This window comes from Haliotis asinina, chromosome 12 (genome assembly GCF_037392515.1).
Source record: "Haliotis asinina isolate JCU_RB_2024 chromosome 12, JCU_Hal_asi_v2, whole genome shotgun sequence".
In the NCBI taxonomy this organism is placed as follows: domain Eukaryota; kingdom Metazoa; phylum Mollusca; class Gastropoda; order Lepetellida; family Haliotidae; genus Haliotis; species Haliotis asinina.
In genome coordinates, this window is record NC_090291.1 from 40,930,890 (window position 1) to 40,958,729 (window position 27,840).

At 42.4% G+C, this 27,840-nt stretch overlaps 1 protein-coding gene across 3 annotated transcripts; it reads right to left on the reverse strand.

Moving 5' to 3' along the window:
- Positions 1-861: 861 nt before the first annotated feature.
- Positions 862-27,840, reverse strand: LOC137259043 (annulin-like). Of its 3 annotated transcripts, none has more exons than XM_067796750.1 (17): positions 27,260-27,840; positions 17,009-17,197; positions 15,690-15,838; positions 13,816-14,085; positions 12,938-13,210; positions 11,818-11,936; positions 10,403-10,516; positions 9,456-9,630; positions 8,831-8,975; positions 8,337-8,446; positions 7,898-8,063; positions 7,232-7,362; positions 6,506-6,618; positions 5,460-5,664; positions 4,765-4,925; positions 4,100-4,245; positions 862-3,011 (listed from the first exon to the last, which is right to left on the reverse strand). In XM_067796750.1, the coding sequence occupies exons 2-17, from the start codon at positions 17,062-17,064 to the stop codon at positions 2,861-2,863; spliced, it is 2,484 nt and encodes an 827-aa protein (XP_067652851.1). In that variant the 5' UTR covers positions 17,065-17,197; positions 27,260-27,840; the 3' UTR covers positions 862-2,860. The 3 variants fall into 3 exon arrangements, with proteins under 3 accessions (XP_067652851.1, XP_067652852.1, XP_067652850.1); XM_067796751.1 differs by lacking the exon at positions 27,260-27,840 and adding an exon at positions 24,513-24,649 and having other exon boundaries at positions 864-3,011; XM_067796749.1 differs by lacking the exon at positions 27,260-27,840 and adding an exon at positions 20,689-20,933 and having other exon boundaries at positions 864-3,011.

A 27,840-nucleotide genomic window follows, 5' to 3' on the forward strand; every position in this document is an offset into this window, starting at 1 on the left:
ATTGGAAGAGCAGTAACATGACACGAGGTTTGACAAACACCCTGTGAATAATTTATATTGAGTATTTAGACATATTATTATTTACATCGTCAAAACAGTTAAAGCAGGAGGCATGGCAGGAACAGCTTGTGCTATGGCAACGTCAGCTCATCCGACCTACAACATCAGCTACACACGTGCTGGTGTTATCGACCTCGTCTATATCACCAGATCAGCAAAACGCTATGATCAACCATATGGTGTTAGTTGTATCGAACATACAGTCAACGACCGTTGCGTCGAGTGAGTGAATTATTGAGTTAAATTGACACCGCTTGTAGCAATACTCCAGCTATATGAAGGCGGGTGACACGAGAAATGGTCTTCTCAGTTTGAAACCCTATGGGGAACCGAACTCGGATCTTCGGCGTGAATAGCGAACGCTATGATCACTAGGCTACCCCATCGCCCCCGTTGTGTCGAAGTAGAAGGGACATACGTAATCGTGTAATCCGGGATTCGACACAAGCCACATGATCCATCGAGCATGTGAGGATTGAAAACGTATAATAACGATTTTCGCAGATATGCAGGTTTTCGAAATTAACAAAGGGTGCGCAGGGACTTCACAGAGGCTGCATCAAGTTTTGATAACAAGACACAAGGGCATTCGATACATGACAGTTCGTCATAACGGTGTGTGCCAGTACGTGTACAATGGCTACGTCTAGATGATGATGGCGATATTCTGAGTGAGACTGGCAGGCTGAGCAGTCTTTGAGTAATTTGGTTTATCATTAATATTATTACTGAATGCTTGTACTTATGTTTCCCGTTCGTGAATCCAAACATCGACATAACTTATGAAAACACAATAAAACACCTTTCAAACGTAATAAACTTTATAAACAAGTAAACAGATGTATATGCATGGATAGTGAAGTAAACCTATGAAGTCATATAACCTGATAACATTAATATTTTGCTCCAGTATATCAGCACATGGCAAGTAAGGCAGCAATTCCAGGATGCACCACTTCTGCTGCCAACAACAGGAACGTTTTGGAAACGTTTTAAGTAGCTGTCTTCAAGGCGAATAAAGTTTCAATTTGATGCAAGCTTTTCAGCTCAGGTTTAACTTTTTGTCGTCCGCCCGGATTGATCCGGGTTTCAGACTGGGCTCTGCCGCGTAAGTGTAGTGTAGCGCAACGCAAATAACAGGGGGAACTAGAGAAGAAGTAACTGACAAGTTAAGAAGCATGGTCAACTTCAGCTCGGGCATTGGCCATGACGAATTATGCAGTGACTCCCCCGTCCTTCCCTCCCCCCTCCCCCCTCCCCCTCCTTAACAGGTAATCATAATCTTCTGCTGCTGTTGAATACCTTTAGAAATATTACTTTGTGAAAAATATGAATATGCAATTACTAAATCTAAAAAGAAGATTGCAATTTGAGGTTTAAGTGTAGTTTATATTTGGCAACAGAAACAGTTTGAGAGTGGTGTTTAATGCTGTAAATGGAAAGGATACTAGTATATAATGAAGAAAAAACGTTCCCAAGGTGCAACCAATTTTGTAGGATATATGTCTATAGGTTTATATGTTACTATTGGATATGCTGCTACAAGATAATTTACTAGCCGATGATTTACTAGTCGATTTAAAAAGCTAGAAGATATTATCCCGTCCTCGTCTTACGGTGTAAAATATAGCGATTCTATTATGATATGTACCCTTGACCCAGTCAGTTGTTGTTTGTTTTAAATTTAAATTACATTTATTCTTAGCAAACTAAAGTCCTGTCATATCTGCACAAAATCTACACAAAATTGAAATCGGAACTCATATTATATGCATTTTCTTCTGCAGAGTTAAACGCTATCACATCTTCGTTTCGGAAGTGAGGTCCACTGTCACACAGAATTTCTCTGGCTGTCCGTGATTGGACGAGTATTTAAACATAATCGAGCAAAATTAAAATAAATAAAAAAATAGACATAGCATACACATGCAGGCCTTATGGGTCATTCCTCACGAGGACACACAATAGAAAGTATCAAGTAACATCAGTAGAATGTGATTTTATGGAGATGGATTATTGACTCCAAACGTATATACAGTCATTATGTATTAAACAGAGTGGAACGTGTATAACCTGAAAAAAGTGCATATTTTGAGCATTAGATCTCATGTCATTTAATGAACATTGCATTTAATATACGTCGCTTGGCCAGGATTTCAGAGCATTCCTAAGAATTGTCTTCTTTCATTAAGGTGCTGTCAGCCACGTGACTGCAGCCATGTTTGATTCTTTGAGTTCAGGGTCACATTTAAACCACATGGTTCAGAAGGACTGAAAATGAAAAGCAAAGATTTTCAGGAGACAAAACACACGCTTTTTCGAAAAGTCTGTTACTTTTCTGTGTTTTCCCTAAAATTCACATATCAAAATCTCGAGTCCCAGTTTATTATACTGCATTGTGTTCCGCATCCCCATTTACGTTTAAAAAACCCCACCAAATTCAACAAATACAATTCGAAGAACGTGAATAGACACATAAACTGTAGACTGGAGAATCCTGGTGCTATTGAAGTTAATTGTGCCAGGTAACAGTGGGTAATATTTATCTTAAGTTCATTATTTCATAAAACAAAAACACACAGAAACATGTTTTATAAATTAGGTTATACCCCAACACCATTCACATAGGTCGACCAGTCTAATACAAGGCATTGCTGGAAGAGTAGGAGTGAGAGACCCCAACAAGGTGCTGCGGAGACAGTTGCCAAGGAAGGATTTGGTTCAGTCAGCGGTTTTCATCAGAATCACAGACAGCGACTGACTAAAGGCTGAGTATATGTCTCTCTTTGTGCATCAATAGCTACTTGATTTCCACGGCGTAGTAGCCGATGATGTCAGGCAACTCGTTGGAGTCGAAGCTGATGCTGATATCTCTGTCCTTGCTACTCCGGGGATGAGGGAGAGGCTTCATGTTGAGGGTCTGACGCCACGTGCCCCTGGGTTCAATGTCCCTGGAACAGAGCATAAGGTTCTGTTGATAAAACTCAGTAAGTATAAGTTAAAAAGACGATTATTACACAGGCATGTGAACCATATATTACTGTAGGCGTTATGTCCTCGATGATTGCGGAAGCAATATCTTTGAGGGTATGTGAGAGGTGTTTGAAGATAAAATAATATTCTTTAGGTTATGCGAGTTATATTTGTGGATCAAACATTATTCTTCAGGTCATGTGAGAGATGTATCAGGGTCAAATGATATTCTTGGGGTTTTGGGAGACATGTTTGTGGATCAAAATTATTCTTAAGGTTCTGTGAGAGATCTCTATGGATCAAATAATATCCTTCAGGTTCTGCCATTGATGTTTGTGGATCAAATGATATTCTTAAGGTTATGTGAGTGTTGTTTGTGGATCGAAAATATTCCTATGGTTTTGAGGAAATGTCAGAGATGTTTGTAGATGAAATATGTTTTTCGAGGTTATGTGACAGATGTTTATGGATCAAATAATATTCTTAAGGTTATGTGAGAGATGTTTGTGGATCGAAAATATTGCTAAGGTTTTGTGGAAATGTCAGAGATGTTTGTAGATCAAATTTTTTTTCGAGGTTATGTGACAGATGTTTATGGATCAATAATATTCTTAAGGTTATATCAGAGATGTTTGTGGATCAAATGATTTTCTCGAGGTTATGTCAACAACGTTTGTGGACCAAACACTGCTGTTGAGGTTTTGTGGGAGATATGTGTGGACATTACTACAGAAATCATGTGATATCTGTTTGTTAACCAAACATTATTGTTGAGGTTACGTGTGAGATGTGTGTGGACCAACCATTACTCTATTACTATAGACTTTATGCGAGAAAATTGTATGGACTAAACAATGCCATTGACTTTATGTATGAGATGTTTGTGAACGAAAAAGCTGAGGCTCCTGAGACGTGTCGTATCACTCTTAACATGGTGTGAGGATGTTTGTAAACCAAACATTGTGAGAGAAATGTATGGACTGACGCTACTGGGGACATGTTATGCAAGAGAGGTTTGTGGACAGACGTCACAGGGAACTTGCGTGAGAGAGGTCAGTACACTGACCCCACTTCCAAGTTGTCTATGTCAAGGTCCACGCACTCCAGACCCCCTTCGATGTCAATCTTGCAGTCAGTCAGCTTCACATCCAATGGGTTAGTGAAGATCAGCTCTACCTTGATGGATTCAGATAGGCTGCATGTCTCTGGACCCTAAAATGCACGTCGACATATATCAGCTCATTTCAACCCACATCCGACACACAATCGACATATAACCGATGGGTACTTGACTGACATATGGTCAGACACGCCTTTCTGAGAAAGGAGGGTACACTCTCTTAAGAAGGGGATTGGACTGGAGGGTGGGGCATACATAATTATTTAGAGAGTTTCAATGGTCTGTTAATAGACGTCCAGGACAATAGAAGGGAGAGTACGCGCAACAGTATCAAAAAGGTTTAATTCTTTAAAATGAATAGGTAACAACAATAACAGCAATACAATATACGGGTGCCTTGGTAATATGACGTACCTCTGGCATCAAATAGGAATAGAGTTGCCGTTCTTGTTTAGAGTGGTGCTGTTATCATGGGCCAATATAAAATCTTTCCAGATCGGTACGAGTCGCTATTCGGCTTGTCCCGGAATAACATGAGTTGGTCACAAATGCGTCATTTAACCGAAGGAGCAAGGAGCTGTGTGTTGATAAGGGAGGTAACCACGACTTACCTTTACTTCAATGTCTGGTCGCCTCAGTCGGAAGAGTTCGTTGGCGCTGACGGTATGGAATGTATGGAAAAAAGTTGCAACGACCTTAAGCTCAAAATTGAAACCCCCACTGGGGTTAGCAACAGCACGGTCTTTGTCCACTTCAACCTTCAAAGTCTCCGCTAAAGAAACAAGAGAAATACTTACTCAAAAGAATTTATACAAAACCACATCATCAAAGAATACTAGTCCTGGTGTAATACTCAATGTGTAAGGAATAACGAAACTTATGGGTCCCGAGTCACAACGCTTAAAGTTACGACCTACATGTACATGTATATACTACATGTATATGTATGTACATGTATGTGTATATTGTATCATTGGCTTACGAAAGTCTGAGGGCCAGATCGGACCCTAATAAACAAAACTCGCTTCACTGAAACAGGGTTTTTCAGGTTTTATTCCACTTAACAATTTAGATGAGGGAAACAAATGAGGGAACACATGAAAGTGCAGGTGTTCCTTTGTTTTTTCACGTTTTCTTTAATCTTTGTATTGCCTTGTGGTCGAAAGTCTGAGACTAAATAAGGGAACAGTGTGCCATGAAGTGGTATGCCCTGATTTGTTTTTCCTCCGTATATATACACAGTGGGTAAAAGCTGATTGATTCGGATGACAAGGCTTTACTAAAGACTGAAATGGAATGATCATACTCTGGTTCGAGTCCAGTTGAATGTCCTTGACCTTCCTCAAACCCGCAACTCCAGGGGACGTGTCGAAGTACGTTTTGTAGATCACCGCCAGAGTAACGTCCTTGATGGCTACGGCTTCTTTACCTTTGTTCGTCACGTGTACGGTGAACTCGAAACCGTTACCCACAAATATGTCATCGACCTCTTCAATGTCAATTTCGATATCCTGTTTGAACACATCATTTCGAAATAACACTGTATGTCAAGTGAGTGGACAATGTTGTTTAACAGCTGTCAATATTTCAACTGCACATGTCTAACGGACTACTTCACACCAGGTGTGGACCAGACAAACCGATGACTGAAACGGGGATGTGAAATACATTTTGTGTACAACACCTACCGAAATTGACAATGGTTCATACCACAATCAAACCGAGCAGGACGAAAATGTATTCTGTTGCCTACATTGAAAAGAAACATTACTGTTTAATTGCAATCGCTGTTGTGATCTGGTACATTGCATACACCGAGGTACATAATAATATATCTTTTAATGTGTTGTCTAATCTGAGATAATGAGATTTTGATATAAAATCCTAGAAGATCCTACTGTCTCATTTCTGTGTGTTCGTGTATGTTTCATGTTGGTGTGTATGTTGTGAGTATGTGTATGTGTGTGTATGTATGTGTGTGTATGTGTGTGTATGTGTGTGTATGTATGTATGTATGTATGTATGTATGTATGTATGTATGTGTGTGTGTGTGTGTCCGCACGTGTGCGCGTGCGTGTGCGTGTGCGTGTGCGTGTATGTATACATCTTGGTATGTGTGAATGTTTGGTGTTGATACGTAGCGTGTGTCGTGTGTGTGTGTGTGTGTGAGAGAGAGAGAGAGAGAGAGAGGTGGGGAGTGGGGGGCGGAGTTGGTTTGGGGAAGAGAGAGAGGTGACGGTAGGGTGGCGAAGGCACAGTTCGGTCAAGAACAAAACTTAGATTATGAACAACGCCCTCGAACATATACGTACGGGATCGCTGGTGGGACACTACAATTATTTAGTTCCTAACCTTAACCACAGAAACATCCGCCGCTTCGTCTTCTTCATCAAAGAAGGTGCCACCATGCTGAAGGCGGAACATGCGCTGTGCTCTCTTCACGATGTTTCGTTCCTTTTCGCTGTCTGAACAGGTCAAGAAAACAATTGTTTGCTCACATTGATATTGAACTGTTTCAGTTATAGGTAATTACATGAACGCCACTGCACACTGAGTTTAGGAATTGGTTGATCGTTTTATCTCAGTCAAAAGCACCAATTTACCAAAGAGTGGAATTTTAACTGACTGTCGCATTTCCGGCTGGTAAACACAAAAACTATTATTTAATACGCTAAAAATGCGAAGACGAAGACCTGGAGAAGATGATGCGTATGGACCTCTTGAATACTTCCCCCTTTGGCTTCGTTTTAATGACAATGTTCCTCCCAGGATTTCATACCTAACACAGGATACCATACTGCACTGATTGTATTTCCCCTGCAATACTGAGCCCTTTTGATCCGAGCTGCGCAACCCGTCTTCAGTTAGTCATGCCTGTCCTAAGAGGTGACTAACGGGATTGGGTGATCAGGCTCGCTGACTTGGTTTACCTACGTCAGCGGTTCCCAATTGCGCAGATCGATGCTCAAGCTCTTGATCACTGGATTGTCTGCTTCTGTTATTAACAGACTGGAATATTGCTGAGTGCGGCGTTAAACATCAGTCAATCGATCAATCCTGTATTTTATGACAGGTTACCTTCCTCATACTTGTACATGTCGGTGACATCAAGACGTTCCATTTTCTCATCTCTAGCATTCAGCGTTCTCATAGAGGCGCCCCTGTACGCCCGGCCCGATGGCATATGGGTACTGATGCACTTGCCCACCCTTAAACAGAGACCAATTACTTTACAAGATAAACGCACTGTTTGAAACAAGCATCGACTTCGCCAGTAAATATGACATGACGTGTTGTCATAAAGCAGAAAGTTTTTCTTTGACGCGTGATAACTGAGTGTATTTCGTAATGTTCGTCGAAGAGTGGGTTATCGCTACAACGTAATCACCTCACTTGCTTAAGAGTGAGTGAGTTCAGTTTTACGCCGCTTTAGCAATATTCCAGCAATGTCACGGCGGAGTACACCAGAAATGGACATCGCACATTGCATCCATGGAGGAAATCGAACCAGGGCCTTCAGCGTGACAAGCGAACTCTTTGACCACAAGTATACCCCACCGCCCCTACTTATTTAAGAAGAAGCGTGATACACGATATACATAAGACTCCCGCCGTGATATTGCTGAAACAGTGCTGAAAGCGATGTAAATCCATACTCACCCAGTCACTCACTCACTCATTTACTCACACGCTCACTTACCCACCCACTCACTCACTCACTCACTCACTCACTCACTCACTCACTTGTTAGTTTTCCTGTTGACTTCCACCATGCTGCCAGTGACGGGATCCTCTACGTATGTCACACGGTCGGCATTCACTTCAGCAAATATGAAAGCGGCATCCTTTCCGACATTTATCTCCCCTTCTTTGATGGCCTTGACTGGAGCTGGACCGCAGCAGAAGACTCCTGGATATTAACAGTTGAAACAGTTGAGTCGTCACAACTAGCAAACGAAAGGTGCAGTGAGTGAGTGAATGAGTGAATTTAGTTTTACGCCGCTTTTAGCAATGTTCCAGCAACATCACGGCGGGAGAAACCAGAAATTGGCTTCACACATTGTACCCATAAGGGGAATTGAACCCGGGTCTTCGGCGTTACGAACGAACTCTTTAACCACTAGGCTATCCCAAAACCCCCATCCCAAGGAAAAGGTGAGTACCTGACAGGTATATTACTAACCGTCGCTGTATTCTTGAGGTGTGGCATCTATCACCTGCCATCCATCCCACAGGTTGTCCTCGCTCAAGTCTGGCCGTCTCATCCACACCTCGTTCCACACGTGGAAGTTCCTGAAAAAGTATTTATGTTCCTTAGAGAGTGAGTGAGTGAGTATGGTTTTACTCATCCTCGATTATCTCCAGCGTTTGCGTTCCGATAAATCTCCGCTAGTCGTGATTATGGAAGATGCGTTTTACGTAACCTTTTAGCAATATTCCAGCAATATCACGACTGGAGACACCAGAAATGGGCTTCACACAATGCAACCATGTGGGGAATCGAACCCGGGACTTCAGGATGACGAGCGAACACTTTATTCACAAGGCTACCTTACCGCCCCTAATGCAACAAACAAACTGTCATTCATAAAGTTGTATACATCATTATTCACTCGACAACTTCTAGAATGCCGATCAAACAATGTACAACAGACAGCTGACTATTATTCCACGTACCAAACTGAGTCGTTACTGTCATCGTATTGGTCACCATTCCTGTCAGTCTTTAAGAGTTCATCAATGCTGAGACGGTCGTTGTCGGTGTTGTGGGCAGAGGCGAAGTTGGTGATGCTGCGACAAGGGAGGCCAAGTGCTCGGCACACTGCATCAGTCAGGAAACAACGATAAAGCAATCATGGTGTTGAAGATCTGTGCGAGTTCTTAAGTCTATTGGATAGTTTACGCTGCAAATAGTTTTGCTGTGTGTAGTTGGTGTTGTGGAATGCCCGTATTGTAAATAGTTTTAGCAATGGATAGCTTGTGTTGTGGATAGTTTCTAGGCGCAATTTTGACGTAAACATCATTCAACTTGCTGAAACGTCCAAACCTATTACATTAAGCGCATTTACATGACATTTCTCCCTTGCCATCCTTGGGACATTCACTATCCACCTGCTATGGAGGCCATGGGATATTCACTATCTACTTGCTTTGCCACCCTTGGGACATTCACTATCCTGTTTTAATGGTCAGTTACAATATAGTCCTTTAGACAATAACTACCTAATGTGACAACCTTGAGGCGGATAATATATACCTGCTTTGGCACAGATTGAAACTGACCTTCTGTGCACAATCATACCTGCAGTAACGACGCCAGAAAAAACCCAGCACTGGCCGTACTTGACAGGTTTGCATGTTTTCATGTACTGACGAAGTATCTTAACGCTTCCACTCCACAGGGTGGGACTCGTTCCTCCCTCATATTTCCCGCTCCAGTTGCCAACCAGCACACCGTCGTCATCAGGGGCGTTTACCTAATCGGCATCATAGAGCAAAACGTATATGCAAGATGAGCAAGACATCATTGTCATTGACTACTATTGTTGGTGGAGGAGAGAAGCGCTGAATTATGAATACCTATGATATTTGTTGTTCAACAGTACACCTTTAAATTACGCTTACGCGACACACCATAGGGAACATTCCATCCGTGCTCTATTGGGAATTATATCCGGAAACAATTTCAAGATGATCGATTTTGAGAAATGAATTGTCTCATGAAGTGGGGCAAAGACAGGTCGAAATTATTCATGTTTGACTTTCTCGAGAAGGGTTAGGAATAAGGTTCTCATACATACATATGATGTCATACCAGTGCGTTATGCTTTCGGTGTTGCACAGTATATTATAAGCTGTTCACTGATCACGAGGTGGGTATGGGTTGATGTTTGTTTATGTTCCTTGAACCCGACGTGCTTAAACAAACATCGAGTGTGCGTCAGCGACTATGCTTGTTGTAAGAGGCGATTAACGGGATCGGGTGGTTACGCTCGCTGACTTGGTTGACTCATGGCATCGGTTCCCAATTGCGCAGATCGATGCTCATGTTGTTGGCCACTGGATTGTCTGGTCCAGACCCGAGTATTTACAGACCGCCGCTATATAGTTGGAATATTGCTGAGTTCGGTGTAAAACTAAACTCGCTACATTGAAAATAATGGAACAGCGCTCAGCCAATCAGAAAACGACATTTATGCGTGAAGTAAGATAAACGAGGATATTTCACTGCACCAGTATGATACTTACCAGCTGGGAGATAATCCTCGAGACAGATGCTGGGTTGGCCATGTCGGGAGTAGCGCGGTAGCCGTACCCTTTCCTCACTAGATGGAATGCTGCATCCAGGATGCCGTCCTCGAACTGCAATCAAACCGTCCAGAATGTCGCGTTAGACTGTGACGTCAAGCGTTGCTTTAAGAAGTAGCTGTTGATGTAGTTGAAGTAGTTCTACTGGGACAGGAAGAAGTGGGAGAGGTAGTGGTAGCTGTAGCAGTAAGGAAATGATAGAAGGAAATAATAGAAGAATGAGAAGTGAAGGCAGGAGCGGTAGTTGTGGTGGTGGTGGTGGTTGGGGGGAGGGGGGCGGTCGTAATCGTAGTAGCAGTGGTACTGATAGCAGAGGTAGAGGTGGTAGTAGCAGACGTGGTGGAATAGGTTTAGTAGAAGCTGTTGTAGTTGTAGGAAGAAGTGGAAGCAGTAGTAGTAGTAGTAGTTGTAGTGGTAGCATTAGTAGCAGTAGTATTAGCAATGGTAGTATTAGTATTAGTAGCAGTAGCAGCATTAGTAGTAGGAGTGTAGTAGTAGTAGTAGAAGTGGTGGTGGTAGTAGTAGTAGTAGCGGTAGCAATAGTAGCATTAGTAGCAGTAGTATTAGCAATAGTAGTATTAGTATTAGTAGTAGTAGCAGCAGCAGCAGCAGCAGCAGTAGCAGTAGTAGTAGTAGTAGTAGTAGTAGTAGTAGTAGTAGTAGTAGTGGTGGTGGTGGTAGTAGTGGTGGTGGTAGTAGTAGTAGTAGTAGTAGTAGTAGTAGCGGTAGCAATAGTAGCATTAGTAGCAGTAGTATTAGCAATAGTAGTATTAGTATTAGTAGTAGTAGCAGCAGCAACAGCAGCAGCAGCAGCAGTAGTAGTAGTAGTAGTAGTAGTAGTGGTGGTGGTAGTGGAGGTGGTAGGAGGAGGAGGAGGGGGAAGAGGAGGAGGAAAGGAAGTGGTAGGACCAACAGCAGTAGTAGTTAACGAAATAGTTTCTACTAGTTCGACCGTGAGCGACACGTTAAAAAGGTTACTTCATGTTCATGTTCTCATTCTGTTGTTCAATGTAACACACCAATATCCCAGCCATGTAGCGGCGATCTATCATTAGATGCAGATGTAGTGAAAGTAAAATTTAACAGAGAAGCTGATTCCGAGGGAGAAAACTAATTTCAAGAAACTGATAGTTTTTTACGAATATTTTCATTAATATGCAAAGGTTATTGTCTCGTTACTTATGTAGACGGGTTTGACATCGCTGTCAACAACACCGAGAGATACACCAGAAATAGTCTTCAAACATTGTACCAGTGTTTGGAATGGAACCCGTATGTTCCGCGTCAATTCTTTGACTACTGGACTACCCCACCACCGACTTTAAACTTGAGCTGGGTGGTGAGGCGTTGCTTACCTGACCGAAGAACCAGGACCTGGCGCCTATTCGTTTGAAGTTTCCGTAATACTGAGACCCCTTGTCATTCAAGACCACTTCCTGTAGCCAGTTCTTGTCTTCCATGTACACCCAGTCCTCTGTGAAGGACAACAGAACAATACAGAAATTCTCTATTGACATACACATTACATAAACTGAACAAACACTCAGTACTTTGGAACGACATGATGGCATTGCAGAAATTCTTTATTCACAACCAACATTTCTCTGACTAGGATAAAGTACATTACAGAATTCTCGCTAGACATACAACCATCCGTGAAGATCCGGGTTAGTATTGAGAGAGTCGAGAGATCGGTCATTCCTCACCTACCTGAACCACGACAGATACAGAAATAAAGAGTAGAACAGAATACACAGACCATGTACGTAACGTCTTTACAGTGATACATTCGGGACCGGTGAAGATCCGGGTTAGAACTGATCTTCAGTAACCCATGCTTGTCGTAAACGCGACTAACGGGATCGGGTGATCAGGCTCGGTGACTGTGTTGACACATGACAATCCGTAGATCCATGTTCATACTGTTGATCACTGGATAGTCTGGTCCAGAAGCGTACCGCCGCCATAAAGTGCGACGTAAAGCTAAACGTACTCCCTCATTACGTATACAACCAGCCCACTGATTAAGATATAGGACATTACAAAACTCTAGTTTCACGTACAACAGCCCGCTAATTAGGATAAATGACATAACATGACATAGTTTGACGTACAACAAAAACTGATTTGGATAAAATACATTAAAAACAGTCGCTTCACATGCAACAACCCTGTGATTAGGATAAAATGCGTTACAGAACTCTCGCTTCACCTACAACAGCCCTCTGATTAGTATACAGTGCATTACGAACTCTCATTTCACATACAACTGCCCTCTGATAAGGATAAAGTGCATAAGAGAACTCTCGCTTCACATACAACTGCCCTCTGATTAGGATAAATTGCATTACATAACTCTCGATACACATACAAGAGTCCTCTGATTAGGATAAATTGCATTACATAACTCTCGATACACATACAAGAGTCCTCCGATTAGGATAAAGAACACATTGTTGTATGCTGTCTGTTTACCTTTGCAAAACGGGTTGAAGATTATGTTGATGTCTTCATTGTGGTTGTACTGCCAGATGAGATCCTTTCCATCCTTGACGTCGACGATAGTCTTGACACTGAATTCCCACTCTCCTATCGGAGTAGAGGCGGGGGCAAAGACCGACAGGGTGAGGGAATTCCCCTTCTGCGACACCAACGACGCCCCCCACTTCTTGGGCTTATACTTCTTGCTGCCCGTTTCATCCACGTTGAACGTCGCGGTCGTACCTTTGTTTGGTTTGTAATCATCGCCTGTAGATTAAATAAAAGGTTATTTTATTCCATTATCCCCGACGCTGAAATATGTATGTATGCCGAGGACAAAATAACGAGTGCGTTATGAAAATAAAATGTTTCGTCAATAGCAGCCATGTCGTTGTGATTGGTGTTCAAGACAAATTGCGTAAGGCAATGGTTAAAGCGTTTCCTCGTCTTACCGAAGATGGGTTCGATGCCCGATATCAGTAGAGTGTATGAGACCATTCCTAGTGGTGATATTATTGGAGTACTTGTATTTTGGATTAAAACAACATTAACTAGCATGTTGTTTTCAAACTCTTTGTGAGGGCACTGGGTAGCCTAACGGTTAAAGCGTCCGATCGTCCTTCTGAAGACACGGGCTTGATTCCTCATATGGGTACAATGTGTAGCTCATTTCTGGAATATTGCTAAAACGGCTTAAACTAATCTCACTCACTCACTCATTAATACTATATATGCTATTCATTCCGAATCTGAATTCTGAATCTCATCAACCCGCTGGTATGCTTGTATCAGTCATTTAAACAAGATACTCTGGAAATATAGGGCACAGCCTGACGTACCAATATGGTTGCATTGAAGAGAAGCTTACTTACCAAGGTTGAAGGTAAGTCTGATGTCGTTCTTCTTTACATCATACGGTCTGTCAAAGGTGACGGTAAGGGTAAACTCTTGTCCCCTGCGAATGACAAGCTCCGCCGGTTTGATGGCACCATCTTTTCCTTTCCGCTCGGACGTGCAGGCGTACATGTCTGTGTTATGGTTGAGCCCATTGTCGTCAATGTGTAAGTCAACGCTCTTGACGTGCAACTTCGTTGGGACCTCTTCAACTGGCACCTCGGGTGCGCTAGCTTCCACAACATCACCTGCAGATGTACAACGCTGGCGGTTACCTCAGTGTGACACTGTCAAGCCTGGCAATAGTCGTGGTGGGAAGCCAGAGAGTCCGCGCTTTCTAACAATAACAAATATAAGTATCTCTGCGACACACATATCTTTTATGTTGGTAGCTGGACATACATTCCTACCTGTCTAGGAGCCCTCCCCCCGGGAATCGCCCCAACTATATCTTGTCAACTTGTTGTTTCATTTCTAAGATCCAAAGCTGTGCCATCTCATCAAATTATCTAACTGGACATGCCCGTGCATTCATCCTTTCCACTAACAACACCTCATCTGTCTATTCCGAAAGTCCCACTTTCCTGACACAGAATTTATCAACAACCCAATTTCTGTTCAAAAAGATTGTCTTAATGGTGCACACGTTAAGAACCCAGCTATCCATTAAGGAAAATGTCCCAACTTTGCATACATTAAAAACTCTACTATTCAGAAAGATTTTCCTAGAGATTCATACATTAACAACTCCACTATTTTATTCAGAAAGTCGGCTCCAACTATGTATATACATTAACAAGCCCACTATCTATTCAGAAAGTCTGTCCCAACTATACATGCATTGACACCCCACAAGCTATCCAGACAGTCTGTCCCATATACATATAAGTTTACATGTACTGACAACCCCATTATATATGTATAGACAGACTGTTCCAACTATGTATGCATTAACAAGCCCACTATCTATTCAGAAAAAGTGTCTCAACTACCCCGACGATGCATATATGTACTATCTAATCACAAGGTCCCACTGCCCCGACTACGCATACATGTAGAACCCCACTATCTATATCTATTCAGGAAGTTCCCCTGTCCCGACTATGCATATATCGTCAATAATCTCTTTGTGGCCCGTCTCCACACATCAAGACTTTTATATCTCAGCCGCATCGTCTCTTAATGAATGAAGAATGCCTCCATAAATATGATCTGCTATAGAAATCCCACTATCCAAGTTCCAAATACAACCCTCGCCCCAACAGCTCCGCCCCCCCCCCCCACAAACACACACACACACACACACACACACACACACACACACACACACACACACACACACACACATACCCTACCGCCCCCTTCTATCGTGTCCTGCCTTCTAGAGCAGAGTTGCCCTAAATCGACACTGTCACAACTCGACCAGCTGCGCCCTGCCAAGCTGATACATCACTGCCTATTTTTAACGAGAAAAAAATCTATTGACAAAAACATAAGTGAATATAACGTACATATAGTCTCTAATATATAACTGTAACAAAGCTAAGCATTTTTTCAAATCCACTCTAGTGGCCAAATATATGTTGATTGGATGGATGTTTGGTTTGTTGTTTAACGCCGAACTCGCCTCAAGCTTCTAGGCGGACCAAATCGGGCCTGCGCCAGAAAATCCAGTGATGAGCAACATGAACTTAGATGTACGAAATCGGATACGATGAAATGTGTCAACCAAGTTAGCGATTCTGACAGCCTGATCCCTTCAGTCGCCTCTTACGTCAAACATTGGGTTGCTGATGGCCTATCCTAACCCGCATCTTCACGGGTCTCAAATATGTGTCAAAACGTAGCTTACGTGGTTTGTGTATTCTGTTCAATTCTCTGTTTCTGTATCTCTCGTCGTCCAGGAAAGTGAAGAATGACCGGTCTCTCTCCCACGCCCGTGGACGCCATCTAGGGTAGCTGTACGATGGATATCTCCGGGAATATCCGTAGTAACCGTGTCTGTGTCACGTGACATAAAGTGTAACTCTTAGTCAAAATCAACAACAAAATCAACAACATCCACAACAACATCAACAACGATCATGATCAGCTAAGGCGAAATTAGGTTCAAGGTTATTTCAGCCAAACAGACACTCGATATTGAATAACTCCTTCTAGTATGAGTGAGTGACTTAGTGAGTGAGTGCTGTGGGTTCTCGACGCTTTTTGGCAATATTTCAGCAATGGGTTGGGGACACCAGACATGGGCTTCACACATGGTACCCATATGGAGAATCGAACCCGGGTCTTCGGTGTGACCAGCGAACGCTTTAACTACTAGGCTACCCCCACCGCACGAGTAAAGTTACCACACCATAGTTTAGACGCGGACAGGTATTCAAGCTATCAACCACGGTGGTTGCCTGATAATGACGGTGGTGACGTACATAATGCTGCTGCTGCTTGTGATGATGATGATGAGGAGGAGGAGGAGGAGGAGGAGGCGGGGGGGGGGGGGGGGGGGGGTGGGTGGGTGGGTGGGTGGGTGGGGAATGCGGGATGGTGATGATCAGCAGAATGATGATGAAAATGATAATGTCGACGGTGGTGATAGTGGTGCCAACCTGACGAGGAAGGAAATGCAAGCCTGCAGTAATATCACTGATAGGGAACTGTTTCAGTGAACGTGAAGTCTCTGAGATTTTGGCGACAGAAACTTTGCGATATGTCACAGTCTTTGTGATTTTAGTATTAGCAAGAAAAGGGTAAGGTAATAATGGCCTGTACACCTAGAAAATCAATATTACAAGAGAGTTGAATTAACATTAACTAACATTAGGTCCAAATCCAAATCATATTTCGTCAGCGACATTTTGGGCATCAATTTCGTAATCACAAAGTTTCTGTGACATCTGACCAATTCGTAGAAATTGATACATACGGTTCCATTCGCAGATAAAACAGTACATGCTTTATGATGAAAGAGGATAAACCCTCACTGGAACACTTCCCATTAGTTTTATATTTTAATGGGATCATTTGTCACAGTAAAACGATTATTTATTATCAATGACTCTGACATATCGCAAAATGTACCTCGCAAAAATCACAGAAACTCCATTCACACTGTAACCAAGTTCCCTGCATATAACTACAATGACCCATTAAATCCCAAAGTGAGCGCCATACCCATTACAACTGCTTAGGTAGCTCGGCCTGTAGTTCCCATAACGTCGTCGGTACATGGCGGGGTCCTCTGCCGCTGCGTCTGCTGTTGCTGTTGCTGGTGGTGGTGGTGGTGGTGATGGTGGTGGTGGAGCTCCGTCCTCTATTGGATGAACAGATGTAAGTGTTGGTTTGGTGATTTCCCCTGAATCACTGCAATGACAAATTTCCCATAATTCCACATCTACCACGTGTCATGCACTTAGTATCATATATTGAGTGTCTGCTCATGAACACGAGTTCACCAGGCTGTTGAAAATGAAACAGATACTGAAACTGGCTTGCTATCGTCGAGGACAGACAATACGTTCACGAAATAAACGATTTACTCTAAACCGGTGAACATACACATATTTATTCAGGATTGACATCTCATTTGTTCCTAGAGTGAGTGAGTAGGTCAAAGATTTGACCGATTTATCGATTCTTTTTTTTTTTGCAAGAGAAGCACACAGAGGACAGAAAGTTCGCACCCATAGTGTCTAAATGAAGAAGTCCGCATAATGAGAAACACCCTGGGTTTTCCTCTCACGGTATGAATTCCCCTACGTATGCGGGGAATCGAACCAGGACCGCTGTGTTACCTATACGCATCATAATCAATCAGTTGATTCGGCTACCGTTGCTGTTTGCATATGATGGTGTTACTACTCAATACACAATAAATAGATATGTAGTCAGTAATGTCTGTAGCTGCTCCGTTGCGAGGAATGATTTACTAAGCGTACAGTCAAAACAAATACTACAAAACCAATGACCGAGTGTATCGACAACAGCTGTGGTAAGGATGCCAACAGCATTTCATTTGACCTACATGTCCTCTATGAACGCATTGTGACGAGCCATGCAGTGCAGTTGACACTTTGTGACGAAGTCTATTTCTTCATTTTACACCAAATATCATGGATTTCCTGAACCAGAACCTTTGACATGATGGCCCGTGTAACATGCAGTTTGTGCTGCTGTTGTTTGTTGCTGCAACGCGTTCACCTGGCACAAAGGCACGTCTACATTCCTGAAATAGGTCAAAGTCGTACTGCGTAACGCGAGGTCGGAGTAGGTATGCATCTGTTGTGCTAATACTGTCTGTCTTGCACGCCCCATCAGACATAGTTTAAACGAGCTAGGTTCAAGAAACCACCGAGTGATCATCGCTTTCCTTGACTGGCCATGACTTGACTTGACAATATAAGGCTGCTTTGACTTGACAATATAAGTGAGTGAATGAGTTTAGTTTTACGCCGCACTCAGGATTGTTCCAGCCATATGGCGGCGGTCCGTAAAGATTCGAGTCTGGACGGGACAATTTAGTGATCAACAACGTGAGCATCGATCTGCGCAGTTGGGAACCGATGACATGTGTCAACCAAGTCAGCGAGCCTGACCACCCGATCCGGTTAGTCGCCTCTTACGACAAGCATAGTCGCTTTTTATGGCAAGCATGGGTTGCTGAAGGCTTATTCTACCCCGGGACCTTCACTGGCCTTGACAATATAAGGCTGCTTTGACTTGACAATATAAGGCTGCTTTGACTTGACAATACAAGGCAATAATGTTACACATGGATATGGTATAGGCATATACAGCATGCCGTACAGGCTAATATTCACCTAGCTACATTGTTTCCGAAAAAAAGGTCATTTCCATAAACAATGAATGTTTTCCTGACATAGTTTTGTATTGTGGTAGGTATGGCACACCAGGCAGAAATCCTGTTACCACATGTCTGTACGATGGCCACGCCCTGGCAATCTTGACCTATAATGCAACGTAATGATAAAGTGACTTTAAACACTATTTTTTGACTGAAAATGTTTTCTAAGAAATGAAGTTATCCAATATCGTATCTTTACAGACAGACAAACAGACAGGCAGGCAGGCAGGCAGGCAGGCAGGCAGGCAGGCAGGCAGGCAGGCAGACAGACAGACAGACAGACAGACAGACAGATGGATGGATGGATAGATAGATAGACAGATGGATAAACATAGAGACATAGACTTCGTCCCTCAATTATTGTCAGTGAATGAATAAATGACAGATAGAGTCATGAATACGTAGATATTTAGATAAATAAATAAATAAATAAATAAATAAATAAATAAATAAATAAATAAATAAATAAATAAATAACACAGATGAAATGACAACCTGGTTGAATCTGAGTTGTGCATGCACTGATAGCTGATACTAGTACAGATGCGGGAAGTAACTCAGTCCCGGAAATGCCAGTTTCCCTTACAAGGCCACCCGTAGAGCCCCTCATAAATATAATGAAACACTTGCTGAGTTATCACCTCCACATTTATGGGCTTCGTTGCCAGATAATGTACACACCATATGTTTACCAAGTATGTTTTATTAACTATATCATTTGTCGCTGACATAGCATATATGAACAAAATGTTGTGCTTGCATGTCTTGTGATGGACACTGGGTTGGGGTTAGGGTGCGACAGTTTGGTTAGGTGGCATATGACAATGTGGCTAGTTACAAGTGTTTTAATCGTATTTTTTACCCCTGCAGCAGAACAAAAGCCTTAACAAACCAACACGTTGGTTAAGAACAATGGAGACTTAACCTTCCATATATGTATGCATCCGAAATACATATCCAATTACTAGCACATCCCTATACCTCCAAGGCATGCGTATGATTGTCCACGTGAAATATACACTCAATTACAAAGCGGTACCAGCCACCATTCCATATCTGTATCAACCCGGAATCCATACCCGGGTACATCCCTATACCTCCCAGCCACCGGAATTACACACCAAATTACAAAGCAGTAACACCCAGCATACCATAACTGAAATTCGTATGTTGATCCTGGTACAGATAAGGGAAGTAACTCCACAATGCGAAAAAGAGTTCTTTCTACAAGGCCAACCTTAGATTCCCTTATCCTTATAACTATGGATTGAAACACTTGCTGAGATATCGCATAGACTCCGTTGCAAGAAAACGTATACATCATAGGTTTGCCAGGTGTTTTATTAACTCTATGATTTGTCACTGAAATACTATATATTGACTTACTATTACTGTGCACTTTGTCATGGGTTTAATAACTACAAACATGAGCAATTACGATGAAACCTGTCACAATGCGAGCTCTTGTCATGGCTAGATAAAGACAAGAATGAAATGTATTCGGTTTGCTTAAACGAGTGAGTGGGTTAGTTAGTATTTTGCGTCACATCGGCAATTTTGCAGCCACATATTGACGAGAAACATTTGGTTTAAGATCAGTCTCAAAGGTCAATACAACATTAGCAACCTATAACAACTGGAATCTAAAAGCTAACCAGTTCAACTGATTGCTTAATAGAGGAACAGAAGCTCTGTAGCAAATCGCCACCTCAGCGAAATTATCATGAATATGAACATTCACATCAACTCTTACTGAAAACTCGATACCTTTTATCAGCATTGCTCTTTTGAAGTTGGATTATTATTATTCCATTATTATATATTGTAATGTATTCTGGCGTTCATATAAGCGGCTTGGTTTATTTGGTTACACAGGTTGAAGTTTAGTGAAACAACCAATATGAGTAAATCTTATTAAAATATCCTTTAACCACCCTTAGTTACCACGAAAGCATCATATACTTTTACGGTCATGATGATTAAACCTCACCTGCGACTAAACAAGTTCCCCATCCTTGTGTGCTCGTTAATCCCACGTACAGTATCTGTATGACCACACAGTGTCCACTCTGACGTATAAGTGATGTCTCAATATCCGGGTCCTCTATCCTCAACCTAATCCTGTCTTCAAGAGACTGGCCAAACGTGCGTTCCTGCCGGTCTAGACTGCTGGGTGTGGATACTTATATCCTGACAGCCTGTTGTTCTAGCTGACTACCAATCTGGGCACTGATGCTGCTAGTGCGACAGCTTGTTTTAACCATATGTTGAATTCATTGTTACCCATGACAGTTAATGTTAGCTATTGCAGTCACGGTGTATGGTTGTGTTCATCCAACCGCTACATAGCACGAACAGAAAACACAGGGTGCTTTCTTATGAAAAAGGATCTGTTCGTGTAGACACTATGGGTGAATTGTCATACGTTTGTCCGATATTCAGCTAATTCTGTGGGGTTTTTTTCTGCCTCTATAACCCCAACCTTCAAAGTTAGACTGGTTTTATTTCCAGTCAAGATGGAAAGCCAACATCGATGTAGATACACATGATGTGTGTTTCATGAAGAACTATATTTTAGAACTAAAATATTTTAGAGTGCATGTTTAATGGAAGTATCCCTGGGTGTACGTTTATGTATACACGTTAGCATCACTCAAACACACACACGTACTCACGTATACGTACGCACGCACGCACGCATGCACACTCGCACACACACATACACACACACATACAAGCTGCAATGTTCCGGTCTGTTGGTGCATTATCATTCTACATGTACAGACGTAGACATCTGTGAGTATGTTTAAGGGTATCTTTAAGCTAGTTCTCACAGTGTCGGGTTTGTGCAGTTGCCATGATACCACAGCAAGGGTTAACGTCATGATGTGCGCTCTGAAAGCAATTTTCATGAAATAGTGTGCTTGATGAGTCATCACTAATGTTATAACGTACACAACGACATGGTGTATACAGCGACCCTTAACTAATGCCATGATGTATCTGGCGACCCTTAACTTATGACATGATGTATATGGTGACCCCTATAATTAACTTATGACATGATGTATACAGCGACCCTTAGCTTATGACATGGTGTATACAGCGACACTTAACTTATGACATGGTGTATACAGCGACCTGTTCACATGTTGTATACGGTGTGCCTTATCTAACGACATGGAATATATTGTGACCTTTGACTCGTGACATGATGTATACTTGGACCTCGTTGTATCGCGGCATTCATGGTATCGCGGCAAATCGGTATTTCCGGTTTGGCGCGCTAGACATGGCTCTGAGAGATGATTTTATATGTAAATCGACAGCCTAACGTCAGTGGTTTGTTTACTTTTTTGAAACAGACGGCATGTATCGAATCTCCGTAAGCATTATCCAGCAGAATTATTAACATTAAAATCTGGACTCTGTCTGACCCCCTTCCATGAAACACCTGCTATAACATTTACGTTTCACAAATGACCCTTCCCACTCCATCGAAACTAAGTCGCCTGCATATCCTTGTTGCCAAAAATATTGCGGAAGTGATGTCATGAGCTATATTTATCTCCTGCGGCATGAATTTTTTTGTTTACCGCGATACGATGGAGTTCTCTCCTTTGGTAAATATTAATAGGGTCCGTTCGTCTAATGGCTTTAGCTGAAATACTATCAAAGTTAAAATAGAAGTTTTTTTCACAAAATGTCATGTTAATCGGATTTCTCAATAAAATAGGCCTCATAAGTTAAGAATTTTATTTCTGATTACGGATATGTCAAGTACCGCGGTACAACGAGGTCGCCGTCTTTGAGTCTTTACTTCTGACATGGTGTGCATTTGAGCCTTAGCTCGTGACACGACAAATTCGGTGAGCCTTAACTTTTGACATAGTGTATGTGTTGAGTCTTAACCATGACACGGTACATATATATTGAGCCTTAACTTATGCCGTGGTGTACACATCTAACCGTGATCATGATAATGTGTACACACTGAGCCATATCTCATGACGTAGGATATATGATGAGCCTTAGCTTATGACACGGGGTATATGGTGAGCCGTATCTCATGACGTAGGATATATGGTGAGCCTTAGCTTATGATATGGTGTAGATGGTGAGCCGTATCTCATGACGTAGGATATATGGTGAGCCTTAGCTTATGACATGGTGTATATGGTGAGCCGTATCTCATGACGTAGGATATATGGTGAGCCTTAGCTTATGACACGGTGTACACGGTGAGCCGTATCTCATGGGGTGGGATATATAACGAACCTTCGCTTACATGTTGTCTAAGGTAAAACGTTATTCATGACATGGAATGCGGGGTGAAACTCGACTTATACCACGGTAAATGAACAGCCTTTACTGATGACATTGTGTATACAATGAGCCTTTACTCATAACATTGTGTGTATGTTAAGTTTTAAATCATGATATGACGAGTTTCAACTTATACCCGGGTATACATGGTCAGCCTGTACTAAATGTGTTCACAGTGCTCCAATATTATATACGAAAGATTTTGCTCACGATACACAAGAATATCAATGCAGACATTACACAAATCGAATGAAAAGCAACAACGTGTCCTCAAGCACCGTGCCTCTGTAAGCTGTAGGAATCTATATGTCAGGTGTAATCTTCATGAGGTCGTACAAATAGCTTACACTTGTTATCACGACGAGCTATAGAGAGAGCTTGTTGGCACTCGAGAAAAGGCTGATATTTGACTACCCTTTTCAAACAATACGGAATGTTAGTTGGCCATAACCCGTTTTGACAGGTGGATATTGGAGACATTACATGAATCAGTTCTGTTAGGGTTATGGACGATTGTCGCATTATACTAGTATTTTATACAGTTTGTACAGATTTGACCTCGGGAGCTCGTATGTGTTGTCATGGACGCTGAGTTTAGGGTGTGACGAGTTGGTTGGGTGAATATAACAAAGCGGAGAGGTGTTTTTTCATCGACTTGTTATCACTGCAGCAGAGCAACAGCCCAAACAAACCAACACATTGGTTAAGAATAATGGAGAATTAGCCTCCTATATATGCATCCACCCGAAATCCATGTCAAACCACATCCCTGTGCGACCCAGCCATCCGAATGCGTGTCCTCGATGAATACACACCCAATTGTCTGTGTCCACTCGGAAACATACTTGCTTACAATCACATACCCCCCAGAGGTAATATATAATGCACCTCCTAATTGCAACCAGAACCGCCCAACATTCCATATCTGTATCCACCCGGAATCCATATCCAGTTACAACCCTATACCTCCCAGCCACCCGCATGTGTGCCTACCGGAAAAACACATCTAATTTCCCAAGTATGACCCTGCATCCCCAAACCAGCCATATCTGTATAAACCCAAAATACGTATCCCAATCCTAACCTATACGACCCGTCTCTAAACCCCTCCGCCAGACCAAAAGACGTTAAACATTAGACTAAGTACTTGTTGCTCCCTGGCCGGCACTTGGCAGCACTGACCGGTCGGCTTGGAGTCAGTGTCTGAGTGGGGTATTCATGCTTAACTGCGGCATGGTATCTCACTTAGCTAGCCCTATAAGACCAGCTTAAGTCTGGGTTAGTACAATCAGCCACACAAACACACATGCACACACACACAAACACACAAAGACACATGCACGCTATCATATGAGGTAAATATTCTTATACGTACGAGGTCAAACCTCATTTCACCAGACCTCACCATTGAACCAACCCGAAAACAAATACCCATCTATTCCAGCAAACAAACCTCCAATCATTAAAATACATTTCAACCACACTTACCTGTTTTGACCCACTGATGCCAGACACTCGGGGCCTCGCTCGCTAACGTCTCTACCGTTCTATCATGTACCCAAACACACCAACCATTTACTCAGGCTAAGTCCACTTCATAACCCCGACTCTGTACAAGCAACATTGTTCAGTGCAACTAAGCATGTATCTAATTATGCCTTGATATGTAACCCACATACCTAAGTTGTAATTCTGTTTGCTCCGATGACCCCGTACAGGGAGAGCACTTCGATTGGAATGATGTGTGACAGTCGACCAAACCAGTCATGCATGCATGCAATACAAATAGTGCTTGAGGTTGCTACTGGCAGCGGTCTCATCCACACGTTTGTCTCAGTCATTGTCATTACAACAATCTGACGCAGGTTTGGTCTCAACTATTGCCATTACAACAGTCTGATCAAGGCTTTCTCTCCACCATTGTCATTACAACAGTCTGATCCGTGCTTTGTCTCAACCATTGTCATTACAGCAAATACGCGCAGTGGCTCAGAATCATAGGCGTTATGACAGCCCTGAGACGAATTGTCTCAGACGTACTATCATAATAGCTTGGCGCACTTATTGTCTCAACCATTACCGTTATAACATGATGATCAACGTATAGTCACAACCATTGTCGTTATAACATGATGAGCCACGCTTACTCTCAACCATTGTCGTTATAACATGATGATCAACGTAATGTCTCAACCATTGTCGTTATAACATGATGATCAACCTATTGTCTCAACCATTGTCGTTATAACATGATGTTCAACGTATTGTCTCAACCATTGTCGTTATAACATGATGTTCAACCTATTGTCTCAAGCATTGCCTTTATAAGTTGATAATAAACGTGTTCTCTCAACCATTGTCGTTATAGCATGATGATCAACAATTGTCTCATTTGTAGCCGGCTGACCCACGCTTTGTCCCAAGCACTGTTACTGCAGGGGTTTGATCAACTCGCTTACACAACTGACCTTAAATAACACCCATATCCCTATTGTGGTCTGCGAAATGTAATCACTGCAGGCGTACCCTCCTCATGAAGAAGAAACCACCAATCACCCCCAGACACGCAAGTTACTATGTAACAACTGGTAACGCCCCCATTTGTTTGTTGTGCTTGTTTGACCTTGTTTGAGTCTGGTGGTCCAGTTTGACGATTTTCCGGACAATAAACCAGCACGTCAGAACTTGGAGTGTTTACTGACAACAATATCCTAACAGCGTAGTTGAAGGTGTTTAATGCTGCTGTGTGTTGTTCGAGTGTGATGTACTATAAGCCGTTCCACAAAGGGTCTCGTAACACTGCTACTGTTGTAAGTGTATGGTCAACTATGGGTTTTATGAAAGGCACGGTCGGTGAATGATATCAGAATAGGACTGTAATATCAACGACCATGGTTCAAACAGTTACATATTGAAGGTAACTCATGGTTGTTTTGTGTGTAAACTGCGGGGTAACTAAAAACGGAATAAAAATTAACTCACGCCCATTCATTCTTTGAACTGGATGAGTAGGGCTTTAGCAATACTCCACTGATATCAATGGGAGACGCCAGAAATGGGCTCGACATATTGCATCCATGATGGGAGTCGAACCCACGTCTTCGACGTGAAGAGCGAACGCATTAATCACTAGGCTACCCCAAGAGCTATCGCTTATTTGGTGTGAGGCGGTCTTCATTACCAAGATCCAGATAATCCGAAAAATGTTGTCATTCTCTCTTCAGAGATATAGTTAGTTCGGTAGGTAGGTAGGTAGGTTAGTGGGTAAGTAGATAGGTATTCAAGTAATATAAGTAATTAAGTAGGCTGGTAGGTAGGTAAGTTGGTAGTTAGGTATGTAGGTTGGTAGATAGGTAGGGCAGTAGGTGCTTAGGTAAGTAGATATGTAGGTAGGTTAGTTGGTAAGTAAGTATGTATGTAAGTAAGTATGTTGGTTCTGGGTAGCTAGGCAAGTACTTCATTATGCAAATTGGTAGGTAAGTAGGTTTGTAATATAGGCTGGTACGTTTATAAGTAGGTAGGTTGTAGGTAAGTAAATGATTAGGTAGGTTGGTAGGTATGTAGGTCGACTGGTAGGTGAGTAGGTGGGTAGTCGAGAAGGTGGGTAAGTAGGTTAGGTAGGTAAGTAGGCAGGTAGGTTGGTTGGAAGATTGGTAGGTAGGTAGGTAGGTACTAGTTTGGTAGGACAGTAGGTGGGCAGGTAGGTATGTCGGTTGATATCAACGTATGTGGGTGTGAGTAGGGTAGGTAGTTATGGGGGTCATCAGAACAACCGTCAGCATAAAACATGTGAACATAAAAAGAACCCCAAAACAGTCAATAAACCAAGTGCTATTCATGCATGGCAGTAAATGCATATTTAGTAACATGGATGGCAATCATACCAGTTACATAGATAATTACTCATCTAATAGCAAATACCGCTGTTTCATCTCAACAGGCAATGTGTTAAGCTTGGCGATTGTCTTTCCATTACGATCGATGACTACCGTATACAAACACTGTCGCAGAGTTATGAAACAAACCTTTATTACCTTCATGTCTGTGAAGCTGATGACTGTGCACAGAGCTTTCAAACTTTCGTACGGTGCTACTTTTACATTTACAAACGATGAATAGAAATACAGAAATGAATACATCAGCCTAATCACAACTGTTTGAAATATTCAGATCCACATTGCACTGGAACTGAAGTCTTGAGCTGCATCCTATAACGGTAAAATCGATAATGTTACCTGGAATTCCGTGGTCAGCAGGTTGTGCGGCACCTGTTTTCACCCGTCGCACCTGTGTAACAGGACATTAAGTAAGTTCAGTTCAGGACGCTATATGGCCAGTGTTCAACATTGAGCAGTCCTGTCATGTAAACAGTAAACACTCTCGTCGTCTCCACGTCCATTATGAAAGGTTCTTTCTGATTGGGTACTCTTAACATATAACGCCATCGACAGCAGTGTGTCGAGAAAGAATAAAGAAGCTGTATTGTGATATCTGCTCTGCTCGATGTCACAGGTAATCGATCAATATGTGTGTTCAAGCACAGCGCCGGGTCTTTATAGGGTATTCGCGTGATGTGTAATTCGTAGAAGGACGTCACTTATCAGGTACAGCATTAGAGGAATAATGTAATAGAGTCTCTCGTGAGTTGAGAACGGGGAGAGAGCGAGCCATCATGAACAGTAAGAATGGGGTGGATTTTGGAATGATGGGTGGTTGGACGGGTGGTCTGTAGGGGGAGACTCGGTAGTACTCCCAGCTCAGTGAGGCGGGATCAGTTTGTACGTGCAACGACCTGTCCACGAATGACACTCTGTGT

Coding starts and splice junctions, on each gene's coding strand:
- LOC137259043 (XM_067796749.1), bottom strand. CDS start 20,711: ATGGGGAACTTGTTTAGTCGCAG. Junction 4,926..5,459: donor TCAACTGGACTCGAACCAGA/GTATGATCATTC, acceptor TTGTTTCTTTAG/CGGAGACTTTGAAGGTTGAA. Junction 4,246..4,764: donor GACCAGACATTGAAGTAAAG/GTAAGTCGTGGT, acceptor CGTGCATTTTAG/GGTCCAGAGACATGCAGCCT.